Source organism: Elgaria multicarinata, chromosome 5 (assembly GCF_023053635.1).
Source record: "Elgaria multicarinata webbii isolate HBS135686 ecotype San Diego chromosome 5, rElgMul1.1.pri, whole genome shotgun sequence".
Lineage (NCBI taxonomy): Eukaryota > Metazoa > Chordata > Lepidosauria > Squamata > Anguidae > Elgaria > Elgaria multicarinata.
Genome location: NC_086175.1, coordinates 59,980,763 through 59,998,157, shown reverse-complemented (window position 1 = coordinate 59,998,157; position 17,395 = coordinate 59,980,763). Strand labels below are relative to the sequence as shown.

Below are 17,395 nucleotides of genomic sequence, written 5' to 3'. Positions count from 1 at the left end.
GTGAATCATTTGCAATTATGCAAAGAAAAAAAATACACCTAGAGGGTGCAATGCTATGCATATTTTGACAGGAAAGAAGTCCTACATCTTGCAGCATCCCTCAGCCAGTAGACTGCTGGGGAATCCTAGAAGTTGTAAGACTTTTCCCTGTCAAAACAGAACAGAGAGAAACAGGTGAAATCCTAGCAGGGTTTGTTTGTAGAATCAACATCAGCTTCATTTTATAGTACATGATCCCCTGCAGAATGTCCCAATTTCAATCTCTAGCATCTCTTGAGTAATTCAGGGAAATAATATATTGGTGGGCTAATAAGTTAAGCTGCGATAGCATGAAATATTACTGGAAATATGTAAAACAGTAACGTATCAAATGAATATTCATTAACAGGAAAATAATCTGATTTTTATTTTTTTCACATTATCAAGTACACATTACAACGTCACACATCCCTATATATGAGTCTATGTAATTTGTTTCTTCTTTCTTTTTACAAAGTGTACACAGGGAGGGACATAAGAGTATTTAACAAGCATTTTTACAGAACAATTATTTATATTATGTTCTTGTTGGTTGTTTTTTTTAAAAAATGTACCGTTTAAAACATGGAACTGAAACATCAATTTTATAGCATTTGCTAATCAAATAAAACTAGCCTGTAACTAATATCAGTACATTAACAATAACTAGTTTTTATTTGCTCTTTATACAGAAAATTGTACAAAATCCACTTGACTAAATGCTTAATTGCTTTTTTAAATTTCCAAAAGTATTCTTCAAACCAAGGGTTTATGATTCCAGATGCTAAGAGAAATAGAAAGTGGGCCACGCTTTTGTGTTCTTAATCTTAATGATTGTTCCAAAATTTATAATAATATTTTTCAATAAGAGTAATACGTTTCAGTAGCAGACTGGGAATCTGAGGTTGAATAGATTTTAGTAGGTTTGAAAATCATTTATATGTAAAGATTGTTTAGATATTTGGGCAAGACTTCAAAGAAAAATGAGGTACCTACATTTCATAGGCTAACTGCTGGATCCTGAAAACACGTGTGTTAGTGAGCACAAGTGCTTTTAGGAGAAGGCAAGACCTTAACCCTGCAATAGTCACCACAATCCCAAAATTTTTACAGGGTTCCACACAACTCCACAAGAGCTTACTTTACTACAATATCAAGGAATGGTCCATGGCCATGCGCACAAGAAAACCGCTAGATCAAAGCTCATGAGGATGCTCAACTAGCATGGTTTTCCACCATTTTTTCCAGGAGTTTGGTGAACATGCAATAGTCCACAGACGTTAAAAGATCAGAAACAAATATTGCTCCACTTAAATCCGACAGCCTTAGATTTGTATAAAACTAGATGTTTAAGTAAACATCAAACTTTTATGTTCACATATGACTTTCTCATATAGTAATTCTACTTCTCTATTAAACAAAACCAATCAAACAGGGAACACTGGAATTTCTGAAGGAATGTAGAGACATTATTTCTGGCCACATACCATAGGATATAAACCTGATTCCTTGGGATATCAAGTTTCTGATTAAAGAAAATGAAAGGGGAGAAATAAGGAAGGTATGATGCAAAAACTGCTCAGATGAAACTTGCTCATCACTTTCAGTACATTTGGGACCAGAGCACTTTTGGGACCAAAGCAGTGGGATGGGGAAGAAGCAAGCAAGCATAGCACTTTCCTCTTTTAAAGCAACAAACATGGTACATGTATATCACCAGAAAGGTGAAATCCCTTACAACAAGCTTCGGAATTACTGGTTGTTTCTTTACTGAAGTTTTAAAGTACATAGAGTCCTTGTTTGCCATGAGGCAGACTGCATAGGTGGTCATTCCATCATCTTTCCAGAAGTGTTTAAACAGAGAAGACGAGCTGTATAAATTTTAGAAACTCACTGCTTTTTAAACCATTGGTTTAAAGGACTACGCCTTCTTTCTGAGCTTATTCTGGTAAGAAAAGCTCCCAGTTCCTAAAAGAGCATCAGAGAAAACATAGAAGTTGCAGGAAAATAAATGCTTCAGAAAATCACACTTGCTTTTATTCTTTACTCCTCCATCCAATCTCTCTAAATAGTGTATAATCTTTTAAAGTTTTCCAAGGCTGCTGGTAGATTGTTAAAAATGTGACAGGACAAAATATTTCATACAGTTGGAGTTTTCTAATAAAATTGCATTTAATTTGGGGTAAACTTAGCAACAGTCAGTTGAGTAATTTATCCTGTCAACAATTGAAACAATGCGTTTCAAAACACAAATACATTTGTAATACAGAACCAAAAGGCAGAGAAGCAGATAATTAATACTTATGAACAAGTGCAAGTTTTCCTTTAAAATTCACACCTATTGAAAAGAAATGCTCCCAGTAACCAATGTATTTCTTACTTATTATGGAAGTATTAAACACTACATTAAAAAGAACCTCAAATAATGGAAAATAGTACTGAGTAACTACTCAAATGAATATTGTGTCACAAGTTCCTTAAATACCGAGACAATTAAGTGGGTCCTATGGTACAATGCTATATTTTGACATTAATTTCCCCCAGGTTGTTTTATACAGCCCTCTCTATGACATCTTTATTAAGAGCAAATTAAAAATCTCTCTTTAAGTCATGACAAAACTGAGTTAGTATGGTCAATGAATATGAACCATGTCAGTAAGGTAAATATTTCAGAGAACTAATGTAGTTGAAAAATTCAGTTTGAGACAGAGTTTACTTTATTAAATGCAACTTTATTGTTGCTATCCTTCCTCATTTATTAAACAAATGGAAGAGAATTCAGAACACACTAATGAACAAAATGTATAAAAGTCAACTAGAAGCAATAATCCTATCTGTATACAGCACTAAATCAAATGCACAATATTTTGTTTGTGTGATCTGATTTAAAATACAATGACTGCCTAGAAAGCATATCTTTTACACGCACCTTTTCCCAAATCCATAACATCTAAAAGAGTCCTCATGGCAGCCCAATATCTTTATGGTGCCGTAGAATGTGTTGGTTCTTTTCTGAAGGTCTTCGAAAACCTTTCTTGCAGAAGTCACAACGGTGAGGGTAGTCTTTTGTATGAATGGAAATAACATGCCGTTTGAAACCTGAGGCATCTGTAGTGCTATACTCACAGTACTCACACTGATAAACTTTTCTACCACTGTGTGTTTTCATGTGTTTTTTTAGTTCCATTTGTAGCTTGAACCCTTTCTTACATCTTTTGCATCTGAACGGAAGATCCTTCGTATGAACTGAGAGAATATGGCGGCTTAGAACAAACGGATCAGCAATCTTAAAGTCACAATGTCTGCACTGATGTAATTTTTTGCCTTTGTGCACTGCAACATGTTTTTTTAGTTCCGATGGCCTGTGAAAGCCTTTATCACACATCTCACACTTGTGGGGGTAGTCCTTTGTGTGAACGGAAATTATGTGTCTCTTTAAATCACTTGAATTTGAGCTTTTGTGGTCACAGTGCAGACACTGATGTGTTTTGCTTTCTTGATGCATAAGGATGTGCTGTTGCAGCTCTTTGGTATCTGAAAATATTTGAAAACAAATGTCACACTTGAAGGGCATTTCCTTACTGTGTCTAGTCTTTACATGAGTTTTCAGGTTGGAAGAGTCGGCAGACCTATACTCACAATATTGGCACTGATAGGGTTTTTCCCCAGTGTGGATTCGCATGTGTTTCTTGAGCTCTGATGGATGCCGAAATCCTTTGCCACATTCCACACAAATATGGGGAAAGTTCTTACTATGCACAGCCAGAAGGTGACGATTCAGTAATCCCTGCTCTGCTGTTTCATACTCGCAGAATTTGCATTTGTGCATTTTGTTTGCTGCCTTGTCCCTGTGCACCATCTTGTGTGTAAACAAAGCTCCTGCATGAGAGAAGCTTTTCCCACATTCATCACATTCAATTAGCTTCTCTGTCTTGGTGGTAAGCTTGTGGCTCTCTAGATGGTTATGCAAACTTAATTTTTTATTTGTAGTGTAATCACAATCAGTGCATCGATATTTTTTCTTCACAAGAAGGTGCTCTGGGTGGTTTTTCATGTGCCTTTTCAAGAAGCCCCTGGATTTAAACTTCTTCCCACAAATCATACAGGGGTAGACTGTCAAAGGATGGCCATCAGGCCCAATTATTATTGCTGCAGAATAAAAGCAAAACCAAATCATGAAACTGGAACTTATTAAAGCAATCTATTAATATATGTGTACTAATGATGGCCACAATCCCTGATGTTATATACTTCAAAATCCTTTCAATTACAATAGAAAAGTTAAGCAGATGCTTAAATCTTTCATACTGAAATCAGTATTATTATTATTATTATTATTATTATTATTATTTACATTTATATACCGCCTCATAGCTGAAGCTCTCTGGGCAGTTTACAAAGAGTAGAATTTCAACAAACTTAACACTGTCTGGGTTGCAAATGATGTCCAAATCAATTATTCGTGTAATATTAACGACAGTGACATATTAGTTTTATCCCGACAGAACTGAATCAAAATCATTCTACACAAGCAGGGTAAGACTTGCAAGTAACTGGTAGCAATGTCAAAGGCTAGCATATCCTTTAGTTAGACAAACCAAACCTGAAAAAACTAATACTTTGACATGTCACCAACTGTAAAACTTGCATTCTTGCAAAGGGGTCATGCAATAATAGGAATCCTTCCAAGGGTTGATTGATATTTGTCATGTTCAAGGGTACGTTTCCAAAAAAAGTACATATAAGGTTAATGGAAAATACTGACTCGTGCAGAAATTGAAGATGCCTATATACTCCCTTTTGTTTTGTGCAATTCTCAAATAAGTGAGAAAACTACTGGAAATGTATCAAAGCAAAGGTTAAATATAATCTGAAATAATGGTTTCAAAGAGCACTTGAGAAAGGAATTATATTAACTTATCGTGCAATAAAAAGAAATATGAGAAGCAAGCTAATACATGCATACAATAGAGTTTGTAAATATTTCAACCACTAGGGCTATGCCAGCAAAGAGTATAATTCCAGTAGCAATTCCTCCCAACCCCCACCCTGCCTTATGAACCATGTAGCAAGTGCATTTCATAACTGCTGAAGCTGCCAGAAAGACAGTGCTCATGGCTCTGGTACCAACCACACCCATAACAAGCCCGTGCTGGCAATATGAGCACAACAGCTTCGTATATACTCTCATTCTATACATTAGTCACTGGCAGTACTTGTGGGAGAACAATGTATTATTTAAAACTTCGCTTCTCTTGCCCATTTCTTTGCTACCACTGGATCTTCTTGTCCACGAATAATCTAAGAGGTGTGATGGAGAAACTGCCACTGGCATGATTATTGCCAGTGATAATCACAGGATGAAAACACTAACTAGATTGGATGTGTATTAATGAAAATGTGCTTTGGGCTGCACATTTTGAGCTAAACAGTATGGCTTAGCATGTTGTGTGAACCATTCCTAACCATGGTGGCCACATAACCACAATTTAAACACACTCACTAAACATTTGCTGCAAAAGGTTCAGCAGCCTAACCATGGCTTAGTGTGTTGTCTGAACAGGCCCTATGTTGTAAAACTTGCCTTCTAGACTAAAAAAAATGCTACCGTTTTAAGAACTTGTTTGGAACGTTTGGTCACCTGCACAGCTACAGCCACTTCTCATCTCCAAATTCTCATTCTAAGCCTCGTCTGTATTCCAAAGTTTCCGGAGCTCTTGCAACTTAAATCTCTATCAGTCTAACACTTGCTAAAATAGCACAATTCTACAAAATCCTAATATTGTGATCAGAATAAAGTAATTCTATTCTTTGTACACAATTACTAAATGTTTGGCGAGCACTGTGAATTTTTGTAAGTATGTGTGTGAGAACACACATACACATACTTGTGTCTCCCAAGAGTATAGCACAGGCTATGTGCATATAAGGGGGAAGGGGAGACTGTTAGTGGATTATGGGGGTGGGGGATAAGTGTGTGTGTGTGTGCAGATTTTTACAAGAATGATGAGTGGTATTCACCAGAACTGCAGGCATTCCCATTTTCTGTCCCTAAAAAAAATCTCTGTGTGTTGCACCTATGTGACTTTGTAGGAAGCCTTGGTAGCTTTCCCTTTAATTTCTGCCCTCCTTTAATACGTCCATGTAGTCTTTGCCAGTAAAGCTCATTTTCTTTGCACTGTATGTGTTAGGACATGACCTGTGCATTTCTGTATTCATGGATGCTTGTGTTAACAATTCTTCAAAATGACTGAATCACATCCTGAGAAGTATAAGGAATTCATTGGTTTTTGTAATCCACAACATTGAGTTCTTTTTATATATATTTCTAAAGATTACAAGCTTTTGGATCAACTCCTCTCCTTAAAAAACCCAACAACTTGACAAAAATAATATTTTAGAAAACTATACTCTATATTCGAAGCAGTATAGCAAGTTTTAAGACCTGTACAGAACACATACACATATGCAAAAAGGATCGCACATCTCCCACTCTAATTATATCTAAGTACAAAGGGGATGCCCCTAAAACAAAACGTTGCAGTGTGGAATGCTCCTATTTAAGGTGCCAGCCAGGCAGCCAGGCTGTCTTCAAGAATATTCCATTCTATTCTCCCCTCCAAAAGTGGGCCCATAGTCCAAGGCATGCTCAGTCCTCAATGGATTGTTTCGGGATTTCCCCTCCCCATTTACATCCCCCGCTCTGCCCCAAAAGCTTCTGTATGTCTGCAAAATAAGCCTGCTGATACCTCCCATCTTGCACATGAATGGTGCTATTTTGGCTATAAAAGGAAAATGAGCTCGGCCTTGGTATATAGGATTTGTGCATAGTGTGTACAGGCGCACCTTTAATTGCACATTGGCATGCCAAAACCTGACCTTTCAATTCCAACATTTTTCCTCCTCTGTTAACATTTCTAAATTGAGAACAACATGTTATTTTATCCAAGCAGTATTTCAAATGTTACAGAAAACACAGAACAAAATTAGTGGATAATACAGCTCAAATAAAAGGAGCAAAACCACAAAATGAATACATCTACATGACTGTGCTTTTGAAAATGCTCATTGAAAATGTGTTTCCACTCTCCTCTCGACAAGCAATCATCACAGTCACCAGAGTAGCTGAATATTTACCCGTTTGGTATTGTCTGGATTCCAGTCTCCTCCTCTTTTTTGGTTTTTGTTTTGCTAGTCTCCCGAGACCAGTAGACTCATCTATGTGCAAGAGAGCGCTCGCAGTTCCATTGCGGTTTTCAACTGCATCAGTGTTATTACCTAATGTGGATTAAATATTACACAGAATCAGTACTAAGCATTCTTAAAGATTATTCAAAGCACTGACCCTGAGTGATGAAATTAAGTTTGAAGAATTAACGCTGAAAGGTAGTAGATGGCTGTTCTGCTTCTTTTTATAGCCAACCTGAGCACAAGGTTAGATTCTCAACAAAAAACAAACCAACAAATAAACAAACAAACTTTGAAGGCTGCTCCACACCAAGTGTAGATGCTTGCATAGTTCATGAATAGATTTCACCACACCGCCACAATTCCAACAATTCACAGTGGCATGGTGAAAAGGTAAGAGATCCATATAGTAAGCAGATGCACATAAACAGCTAACCACCAGTAGCCTTCAATGCAGTTTGGACTTCCAGGGACCACCAAGTTGTTGCTTGTTTGTACAAAATGGGAGTGGGAGCCATTTTCATGTGGAGCAATGAAATGTGTGTGAATGTCACAACCACACTGGGAGGACTGACCACTGAATCTTTTCCATGTGATTACCAGCCTGCTGGGAGTGGCAACTAGGGTGGAAAACAATCTGCAATCAGCCCCCACTACATCCTTGCAACAGTCACACAAACTTCCTTAAGAACATAAGAAGAGGCAAAGGCCCTGTTCAGACGACACCGTTAACCATGCTGATTAAGGGTTTTTGGTTAAGCAGCAGGGTTAACAGTGTCGTCTGACATGCATTTTCCTTAACCAGGTGTCTCTGCTAACCACACTGTGGATGGCTTCACTAAGCCTGTCCTGCAGCAGGGTTAGCAGCACTAACTTTGGCTTGCTTATTTGTTTAATTATTTACAATATTTACATACCGTTCCCCATTCAAAATTTCGGAGTGGTGTTCAAGATAAAATAAAAACAGAATACAACACTTTAAAATCGATTTTAAAAGAAGCAAAATGAAAAGTGAACCATGGCTGCTCATTAAAGAAAGGCTTCCTGGAACAATGACATTTTCAGGAGGCACTAAAAGGAATACAAAGTTGGCGCCTGCCTGACCTCCAGAGGCAGGGAAGTCCATAGGAGGGGGGCCACCACGCTGATGGCTCTTCTCCTGGTGGACTCCAGAGGATGGGTCTATGTGGAACCACCAGGAACAGGCCTTCGGATGACTTCAGTGACATTGCTTATGTTTTGTAGAGAGGAAGAGCCTAGCAGGAAAGGGATTAACAGGGTTCCACAGTTGCTGTTGTATTTTCTCTCTCCTATTTTCAGTTCTATAATTTAGACTGCATATGACTTATGTTTGGTAACTATTGCAATTTTCTTTTTATTTCTGTTCAATTTCAAACAAAAGTACGACTGCTAACATAATTTCTTCTGAATGGGATGCAAATGATACCTACATACTCCTATACATAAATGTTGACACAAAATTTGAAGCACCACCCAAAAATGACTGCACTTGTTTCCCCTAAAATAAAAGATCAGTTACTGATATTCTCCATATGCAATTTTCAGGTGGAAGCATGCACTTTTATCAAACTTCCTTCAACTTTATAGAAGAATCCAACAAAAACGGGTGTTTATAGAAGAACCCTACTAAAAGGAGTGTTCCTCATCCCCAAACAAATAATTATGTTTTGTAGATGCCAACGTTGTTGATCTTCAGAACCCATAATGCCAGCAAGGTAACTTGTTTTATGACTGCTTTTATGTTACTAATTTTATACTACCAACTTCAATCTTATAGCAGATTTATGATTTACCATAAGCTGCTGCCCAAGCTATTGGCATAAAGCTTTTGATTTCATTGTCATCAATTTGCTGCTCATGAGCAGCTGCTGCGTCTTCCTCTCCTACGATCACTTCCATATACACCTCATCAGCAATTTCTGCAACATCTAAGAGAAGAAGACACGGTATGTAATACACATTTTATACAATTTTAAACAAATCTCTATCCCTAAATAAAGGCCACATACTTACTTAAATCTTCATCTTCATGCTGAGAATCATTTACTGTCATATAAACCATTTTTTCCCTTGGAATGCGAACACTGCTATTTTGACTAATTAATGTGTCTCCATGGTCATTTTCAGATTCACTTTCCACAATGTCTACTGTGCCTCCTAAGTAAAAAGAATTAGCAAATATATTTTGTAAGAGCATGTTCCTCTTAAATGGTGGTTTAAATCTAACAAATAGTAAAAGAATTTACACAAAGTTTTGAAGGAAGCCTGAATCAGGAGCAGGTTGGAAAGGACCGAGTCAGAAAAAAATGATACTATGAAAAATCTACAGTGCAATCTTCTGCATGTTTACTCAGAAGTAAACCCCAATGAGTTCAATTTGTAAGTGTGTAAAGGACTGTAGTCCAAGACTCAGGGTCTGCAATTATTTTTCCTGGAGGGACAATCTCAGAAAAGTGATAGCAGGTAAGAATCTTAACTTCCACTCTTTAAAATTGTCTGCCAACAAGTTATGTCTCCATAATTTTTTTGTTTCTAGTTTCGCAAAGGCAAAGGAATAGTCCATGACAGCTCTCAGGGGTGCAGCTTTAGTCTAGTGATTGTCCAGTTCTATCTCCTAGCTTAAGGAACACATTTTTTAGATTGCCTTACCTATATCATCTTCTCCAGGATCAGCTTTGAAAATATAGACTTTGATAACTTCTGGGCAAAAGCCATCCATTTTACATGGATCACCTTCCGACTCAGATTTAATGTCAACAGAATTGTCTGTTTCAGTCTTGACAGCATCATCCACTACAGAGAAACACAATAAAATGATTAACCCTGCATAAACAGATTGCAATAAAACAGAAGTTTAGCATTGATTTTAGAAGCATAGAAAATTACAATAAAATTAACCAAAAGTGACAGTGAAAGAAATCTTTATGTAATGAATTATTCTGTTACATGAAAACTAGGAAGATACTGTGTGGGTATGTGGAGTAGTGGGGGAGGTGGAATCAAGAAACAAGGTAAATAAAAAAATTCCAAATGCTCCTCCTGCATTGCTTCACTGAAATAAAATATTCTTCGTAGTTATCTTCACCAAACTGAAACAAGTAACAGAATAGCTAAGTAACACACGTGTTGTACACAAAATTCTCTCAGTGCCACCATTCTGAGCTGCCCAAGTCGGTGATAGTTATGTATAATGCCAAACCTGGGCAAAAGAGAGTATGGACAATTTCAAATGCAAGATGGGTGGGTGCAGAGCAGTCAGGCATGATCCTGCAGCCCTCTGCCTAAACCTCAGTTAAGTTTGTCTGCCAGACATGTAATATTTGTGCTCAACAATGGTACAATGTTAAGAGATTTCTATTCAGCTGAAAAGATATGGATATAGTGCCCCTGCAGACCTTAGTACTTAATACTTCAGCTCCCTAGAAAAGAAATGGATGCTTTTTAGACAAACATAAACATCTGTGTGAGAGGCGTTTGCTCTTGTCCAGGGTTTTTTGAAGTAAGAAAGTGCTCACCTGGTGAGATGACATGAGCAATCTTAACATGTGTTTACCCCCCAACCGCCTCCCCAAACCTGGAGAAGAGCCAATTATTCTAATCCAGCAACACACAGAAATAAGTTTGTCCTTCTAGTTTTGTCACCATCCAGCACCAAGAGAAGGCCGAATTGAGTTATAGGCTGGTTAGAGCCCTGTATTTGGAAAGGTATTAGCCATTGCAATGCAATCAGTCTGCAAGTACCTTGAAGAAAATTGGGATGAGTTCTAATAGTAAACTTAGATTTGTTACAAACAAATCATGCTAGACCAACAGGTATGGGAAATGGGAAACTCAGAGCAATCCTATCGAGAAGTGTGTCTGTAGTGCTTCATACCTCTGCTTGTGCCACAACAGCTGAAGTAGCATGTTATATGAAGAAGCTCCATTTAGCTTGCCTCATCAATGCATTGTCTCATCGATCTTCATTCCCCCTCCTTGGTACATCTTTGCTATTTTGCCATACTAGGTTACACTTGGACTGAGAACGGGTGAAAGCCACTATCAGCTTGAGAGCCACTGCCTCAGCCTGTGGACTCCTCCCACAGTTTTGCCACATAGTACATGAATACATTAAATTTCAATTGGCGTTACAATCAACAAAGTAGGCAACTGGATGTCATATTTAAATATATACACAGATTGTCTAAGGAGTAGAAATTTGAATTCAAAAGCATGTTTGCATTTTTCTCTGTAAAGCAGTTACAGGCTGGACTAGACTACACAAACTTAGGTATCAAATTAGATATGAGGCTTAAAAACTGGTAGAGCTTGTTTGGGAAGCTTAAAGCAAAGTATGAAGTAATAGGGAAACTTTCACTTAGCATAAATTCTAGTATAGGCATTCACATCACATTATAAAGGGTGTGGATTTATATTTTGTTAAAAGAAAAGAACAAGTATATATATTTTAGACTGGAACAAGAATTCAGAACATATTGATATATAATGGGAATCTAGCAGAGAGAAGTACCTATTACGAAGTGGAAAAAGCTGAGTAGCGTCAGATCTCATCCTACAGATATGCATAGCTATGTAAGTTTATCACACTTTTATTTATTTATTTATTTATTATTGCATTTATATCCTGCCTTTTTTCCTCCAAGGAACCCAAGGCAGTGTACATAATCCTCTCCTCCTCCTCTCCATTTTATCCTCACAACAACAACCCTGTGAGGTAGGTTGAACTGAGAGTCTGTGACTGGTCCAAAGTCACCCAGTGGGTTTCCATGGCTGAGTGGGGCCTAAAACCTGGATCTCCCGCCTCCCAGTCCAACACTTTAGCCACTACACCACACTGGCTCATGTGTGCTAATGTAGCCAAGATGAAATCCTCTGCCTGCTACACAGACAAGCCTGTCTGTCCTGTACTGCTAGCCAGCTGCAATCATACTATAAACATTATTCCTACATTTTCAGCGCATAGTGCTGCAGTGACATAGATGGCTCAAGAGGGCCAAGTACACCTCAGTAATTCCTGCCACAGGCCTTCTCTGCCCAGTTCTATCCCTTTCAATAGGTTTGAGTGTTACTCCCGGGCTGTATCCGGCAATGAATACTGTTGCCAACATAGGAGTGCCAAGGCATAGTGCTGTCATGTTACAACAGACACTGGGCCCCACTGTAAACCCGTCTGATGGCTCAGCAAGTCACAGAGCTTGGGACATCAAAATAAGAATTCAACCACAGCCCTCCTCATGTTCTTTGCTAATCAGTGGTACTGATGACTTTGTCTATAATAGTAACAAAATATAATATTAGGAACATGTGCTTTCTAAGCGTCCTTGAGAGGGCTTCTGCCCTGAAAGGTGAAGAAATGTTTTAAATAAATCAATAAAAAGCTCAGCCCTTAGGAAATAGTTGCCTTATACCACTCACCCACCCCACCCCACTCTCCGTTGCTTAGAAACCAGCAACCACTGCTTGTGCTGCTGTTTGGTGTGCTTTTTCTTTCTCAATCTCTTTTTTTTGACAGAAAAAAAAATCTTGACTTGCAACAGTGATAACAAGTAAGCTGTGTTTCCTCAGTACAATTGTTGCCATCTTGGTACCCTCTTCCTTTCTCTACCTGGAACTACATACAGTGGTACAAATGCATTTAGATTAAATTTGCACCATAAGAGTCTAAGAGACTAGAACAGAATCAATGGAAGTACTCTGGATTATTTTACCCAGACACTTACAAGAAATCATCAGATAGTCTTCACAGTTGCCCTTGTTGTCACCATGTTCCATAGGTATTCCACTGGCATCAATTACAGCTTCAGAAGCACAGTCTGCTACCAACACTTCTGAAACGACATCCTCTCCCAGAGAACCTGTGACAATTTCTGCTTCTACAACATTATTATGATCATGAACTACATGTTCCATATGTCCAACGTCAGGTACGTGCATTGACTCATTTGTGAGTACATGTTCAGGTATCGACATTGCTGAAGCTGTGATCTCAGAAGATAAAACTTCTTCTGGAACAGTGCAGTGTGCTAAAGACACTTCTTCAGTAACATCAGTGTCCAGCACTGGTTCAGGTATAATAACAGTTTGAGATATATCTGCATCTTCCAAGATATCTGGACACTGAACATCTTCTATAACAACATCCTCAATGACATCTTGGATTACTACAGAATCTGGATCATCAGGGACAAAGTTATGAACAGTTATATCAGAATCCTCCACATCTGATACATATACAGTTTCCTGTATTTCAACGACAATTTCATTTCCATTCAAATGTGTTCCATCAGCTCCTGAAATACAAAAAAATAACAAAAATTATTGTACCAGTATAGCTGCAAGTTTCATGAAATTCATGAAGTCTTACTTATAGTTGTATCCAGCAGTGTCCATTCCACCAGCAGAATGGATACTGCTTGTGGACCAGTTTCCCCCTCCTCCTTGCAGCCCTCCACCCTACTCCAAATCTGTTCTGGAGGGTTGGGCGAATCTTCTGGAGCAGATCTGGAGGCAGATGGAAGGCTGTAGGGGGAAAGAGGGGAAGGGAAAATGTTCCTGTGCAAGTGGAAGTCCACTCACATAATGTGGATGTAGCCCTATAAATTTAGGGATAATCCTAATCTTAGCATACTGGACAAAAATTAAACCTGGGTGCTTCCCCATACTCCAGACACATGTTCTTGAATCTTGTGGTTAAAAGGTTTGCATCTACCTTGCTAGTTCCTGCTTCCATTACTGTTCTATCACAATCATTTCGTATGGGAGCAGGTTGGAAAAGACCTGAAAGTCCTAGAACTAACTGAGGAAAGTGTCAGATGGGTAGGGCTTTGCAGGGGGGTAAGTGAAGAGGAGGGGAAAGCATGTACATCTAGGATAGTGTCCATACTTGGCATCTAAAGAAAATGATAGCATTTTTATCTTATCTTAACTGTGAGAACTAATAAGCAACTGTATTAATATGGAAATATTTAAATATTGTATAGTGCTTTTTGAATGGTGGGTATTATTTTTTTTAAGTAGCAAGACACTTCCCAAAACAAAATGTTAATTGTAAAAGACATTGTATTCAGATTCTCTGAGGGGAAAGTCTTAATAAATGGACCACCTGGTGTCACTAAGTAAAGGCCCAATAGGCTATAAACTTCCCAACTGCATTTAGAGAAAGCAATTTCAGATTACACGTGATTTCCTAGCTTACCTGTAGGATCAAAAAATCCATGTGGATCATGTGGCTGTAGCTCAAGTCCATCTTCATCCATGGCCTTTAAATCTCATCAGTCACAATGTCTATAAAATTAAAACAAAAAAGTTTTCAACTAGTTTCCCATATCCATGTGTGGCATGTATATTGAAGTCAGTAGATAATGATGGTTCAAACTCATCAGGGGAAAACACATTGTCAAGAAAAAAGTCAGCTCCTTAGAACTTGACTTTTCGCCTATTTTACTGCAGAGCAGGCATTGCCACTCACAGGACAGCAGATGTGTTCAAGTCCCCTCACTGCTTGTTAAAAATGGCAGTGAGAACAGCAGAATACAGCTGTGTCAGGGCAAGAAACTCCTGCCTCAGAATAACAGCACCCCCTTCGACAGGGTTCAAAAATGACTTCAAAAGCTCCTTGCTACTCTTAAACTGTAAGTCACCTTTTCAATCATTCCCTGATCTCTTCATAATGAAAGTTCCACATATAGATATGCAAAATTACAAGAAATAAACATTAACTGTATTTTTTTCTCATTTCATATATTAGCCATGATATACAAAACAACACCACTCATTAAAGCTACCTTTAAAGGTTCTGGTTAGTTAAGGCTTTTGATTTGGTCCAGTACTGTTGCTGAATCCAGAATATACAAAGATGTATTACCACAGTATCGAAAGAACATTTCCATGAATATTAATTTGCTCTTACTCACCTCGCAAGAAGAGGTAAAAATAAGGGATTTGCTCCTCTTTGTGAATGTATGTGCTGAGATATTCCACAAAACAACTTCTACAACCTTTTTCCTGCCAAACTGTGTCATATACCCTTCCAACACGATCCTACACATGTCTATTCAGAAATAAATAGTCCCACTGAATTCAAGTTAAGTGGGTATAAGATTCCAACCTTTATGGGAGACTTTGGTAATCTCTCTCTCTTTCTGTCAACCTAGCTGTAAAAGTTAGTATTTCTTTTTCCCTGCCCATAAAACTGAAAGCTGTTATCTATCCCATTAGCTTTTCAGATGTTTGTTTACTGACATTTTATTGTTTCTGGCAAAAGTGATCATTTGATTTTCACTGTGGGCTCTCTTGCTTACAGTAATCCAACCTGTTTACTTCACACATTACAGCAAGAAACACAACCCCCCCCACCCACCCCCAAGGAGCCAACAATTAGCCACAAATCTGAGGGCTCACTGACTGGCATCCTAACGTGTGAATGAAGCTCTCTTGGGTCCACTGTTGGTTACCCAGAGAAAGTTATTTTTCTCTGTCACTCTGTGTGCTTGTGATCAAGATTGTAAAGCTGCATTAAGTCGATTTATGGTGGGATTTTGAATTCAACTTCTTAGTGGTGTGCCACCTCTATCTTGTGAACGGGTTTAAAGCCTCCCAAAGCCTGTCACCCAGTCCATCCTAATGAAAACAATTGGTCCAGACCATTATTTCCCCCAGCATCGCCAGTCAGTAATAGACATCTGGTATGAAGTGTTATGTATGCGTTTCCAGGAAGAGCCGTTTGGACAAAAACTGGCACATGGCGATGCAAGTAGCGGCGGCAGGAGGACGGGGGAGACGGGACAGGACGGGCGGGGGAGTTGTGTGTATTGCTCGTGCCCTGCAGAGACGGGACATAGTGTAGCCGCTCGGGACCGGAAGGCAGGGAAATAACAGAGCCAGAAAGTGCCTCTCAACCCGCCGCACACCACAGCGGCGGGGAAGAAGGCTGCGGGTCTGCAGCGTACCGGGCCCAGGAGCAGCCCAACAGGACAACTGGGCACAACACAGGAAAGGAGGGGAGGGGCGAGCCTCCCCCACTGGCGCCGTCTCCGCCCTGCCCTGCCCGTAATGGGGACTGTCTGGGGCCAGAAGCGATTAATTCAAGATGGCGGCCAGCACTCTCCCCCCAGCCTCCCCTGCCGCCGCCATCTTGTCTCCTCCTCCCAGGCGCTCTCCCTCCGACTCGGGCCTGGCGTCGCAGCCCCCTCAAACCGGGCCTCGTCCCTACGCCCCGTACACCTCACAAGAGCCTGCCACCTTCCCCCTTTGTGGAAGCTGAGCTGCAGCTGCTTAGCCCCCACTGAGCACGGCCTTGCGGCCCATTCCTGCAAGAAAGAGCCCTGGCGCGGCCTAGCTGCGGCCTTCTCGGGGCCTGTACCGCGGCGGGCGCCGAGGCCTGGTTCCGCGCGGGGGTGAGGGCCTAGCTCGGGCCTGTCCCGTGCTGCTTACCGGGCGGGGCGGCGGCGGGCTCGGGGCGGCCTTTCTCTGCGTAGCTGGGCCGATCTCGGTGGTAGTGTCGCTGCGGCGGGGCGGGCGGGAGCGGAGGGGAGGGAGGGGCCGAGCTCGGAGCTGAGTGGAAGCGGCCAAGCTCCCCGGGCCGGGCAGCCGTCAGCACGTCACGTCACTTGCCCGAGAGAGACCCAGGGAAATGCGGAAGGGGGATGCCGGCACTGTTGCTGCCTGAGCCGCCTGCTCCTCGGCGTCGGGCCGGGCCGCACCGCGAAGAAGGAACCAGGCCGGGGACGCGGGGATGAAGTGGAAGAGCAGTAGGTCCCTACCAGCCCCTCCCGCTGCAGCTGCCGCTCCTGCCGCCGCCTCCGTTCCAGCTTGGCCGTAAAATTCTGCTCCGGGCTCAGACTTGCTCAACTCGGTGCCGGGGAGCGGAGAATTCTTTAGGCCTGGAAAATCCCCAACATTTCGGGGTGGCTTCTCCACAGGCACTGCCCGGGGCACCCCCGCCTCCCAAATTTCGATACACCCCCCTCGATCGCTGTATTTAAATCTGCTCACTGCCTTTTTGAGACTGAAAATAATACGTACCCTATTTTGACATTTTTTAAAATTAAAATATTACTTATAGTCTCTCCCCTTCCTGCCCCCCCCCCCCCGCCCCGTTGTAAGAATATCCTTGGCTTAAGTGCGGACGTTTTTCTCTTGTAGGCATCAACGAATAAGATTGAAATAT

General features: G+C 40.4%; 1 protein-coding gene across 2 annotated transcripts; it reads right to left on the bottom strand.

Moving 5' to 3' along the window:
• Positions 1-381: 381 nt before the first annotated feature.
• Positions 382-17,006, bottom strand: ZFX (zinc finger protein X-linked). 2 transcript variants are annotated; one of them, XM_063126483.1, is made up of 8 exons: positions 16,989-17,006; positions 14,423-14,511; positions 12,948-13,517; positions 9,877-10,020; positions 9,241-9,384; positions 9,021-9,155; positions 7,156-7,296; positions 382-4,167 (listed from the first exon to the last, which is right to left on the bottom strand). In XM_063126483.1, the coding sequence occupies exons 2-8, from the start codon at positions 14,481-14,483 to the stop codon at positions 2,981-2,983; spliced, it is 2,382 nt and encodes a 793-aa protein (XP_062982553.1). In that variant the 5' UTR covers positions 14,484-14,511; positions 16,989-17,006; the 3' UTR covers positions 382-2,980. The 2 variants fall into 2 exon arrangements, with proteins under 2 accessions (XP_062982553.1, XP_062982552.1); XM_063126482.1 differs by lacking the exon at positions 16,989-17,006 and adding an exon at positions 16,660-16,739.
• Between the last annotated feature and the right edge of the window lie 389 nt (positions 17,007-17,395).

Excerpts from the sequence above, each read along its gene's own strand:
- ZFX (XM_063126483.1), bottom strand. The coding sequence starts at position 14,483 with ATGGATGAAGATGGACTTGAGCTACAGCCACATGATCCACATGGATTT. Across the intron at positions 13,518-14,422 it reads TGGATTTTTTGATCCTACAG|GAGCTGATGGAACACATTTG; the intron begins GTAAGCTAGGAA and ends TTTGTATTTCAG. Across the intron at positions 10,021-12,947 it reads AGACTATCTGATGATTTCTT|TGGATGATGCTGTCAAGACT; the intron begins GTAAGTGTCTGG and ends GTTTCTCTGTAG.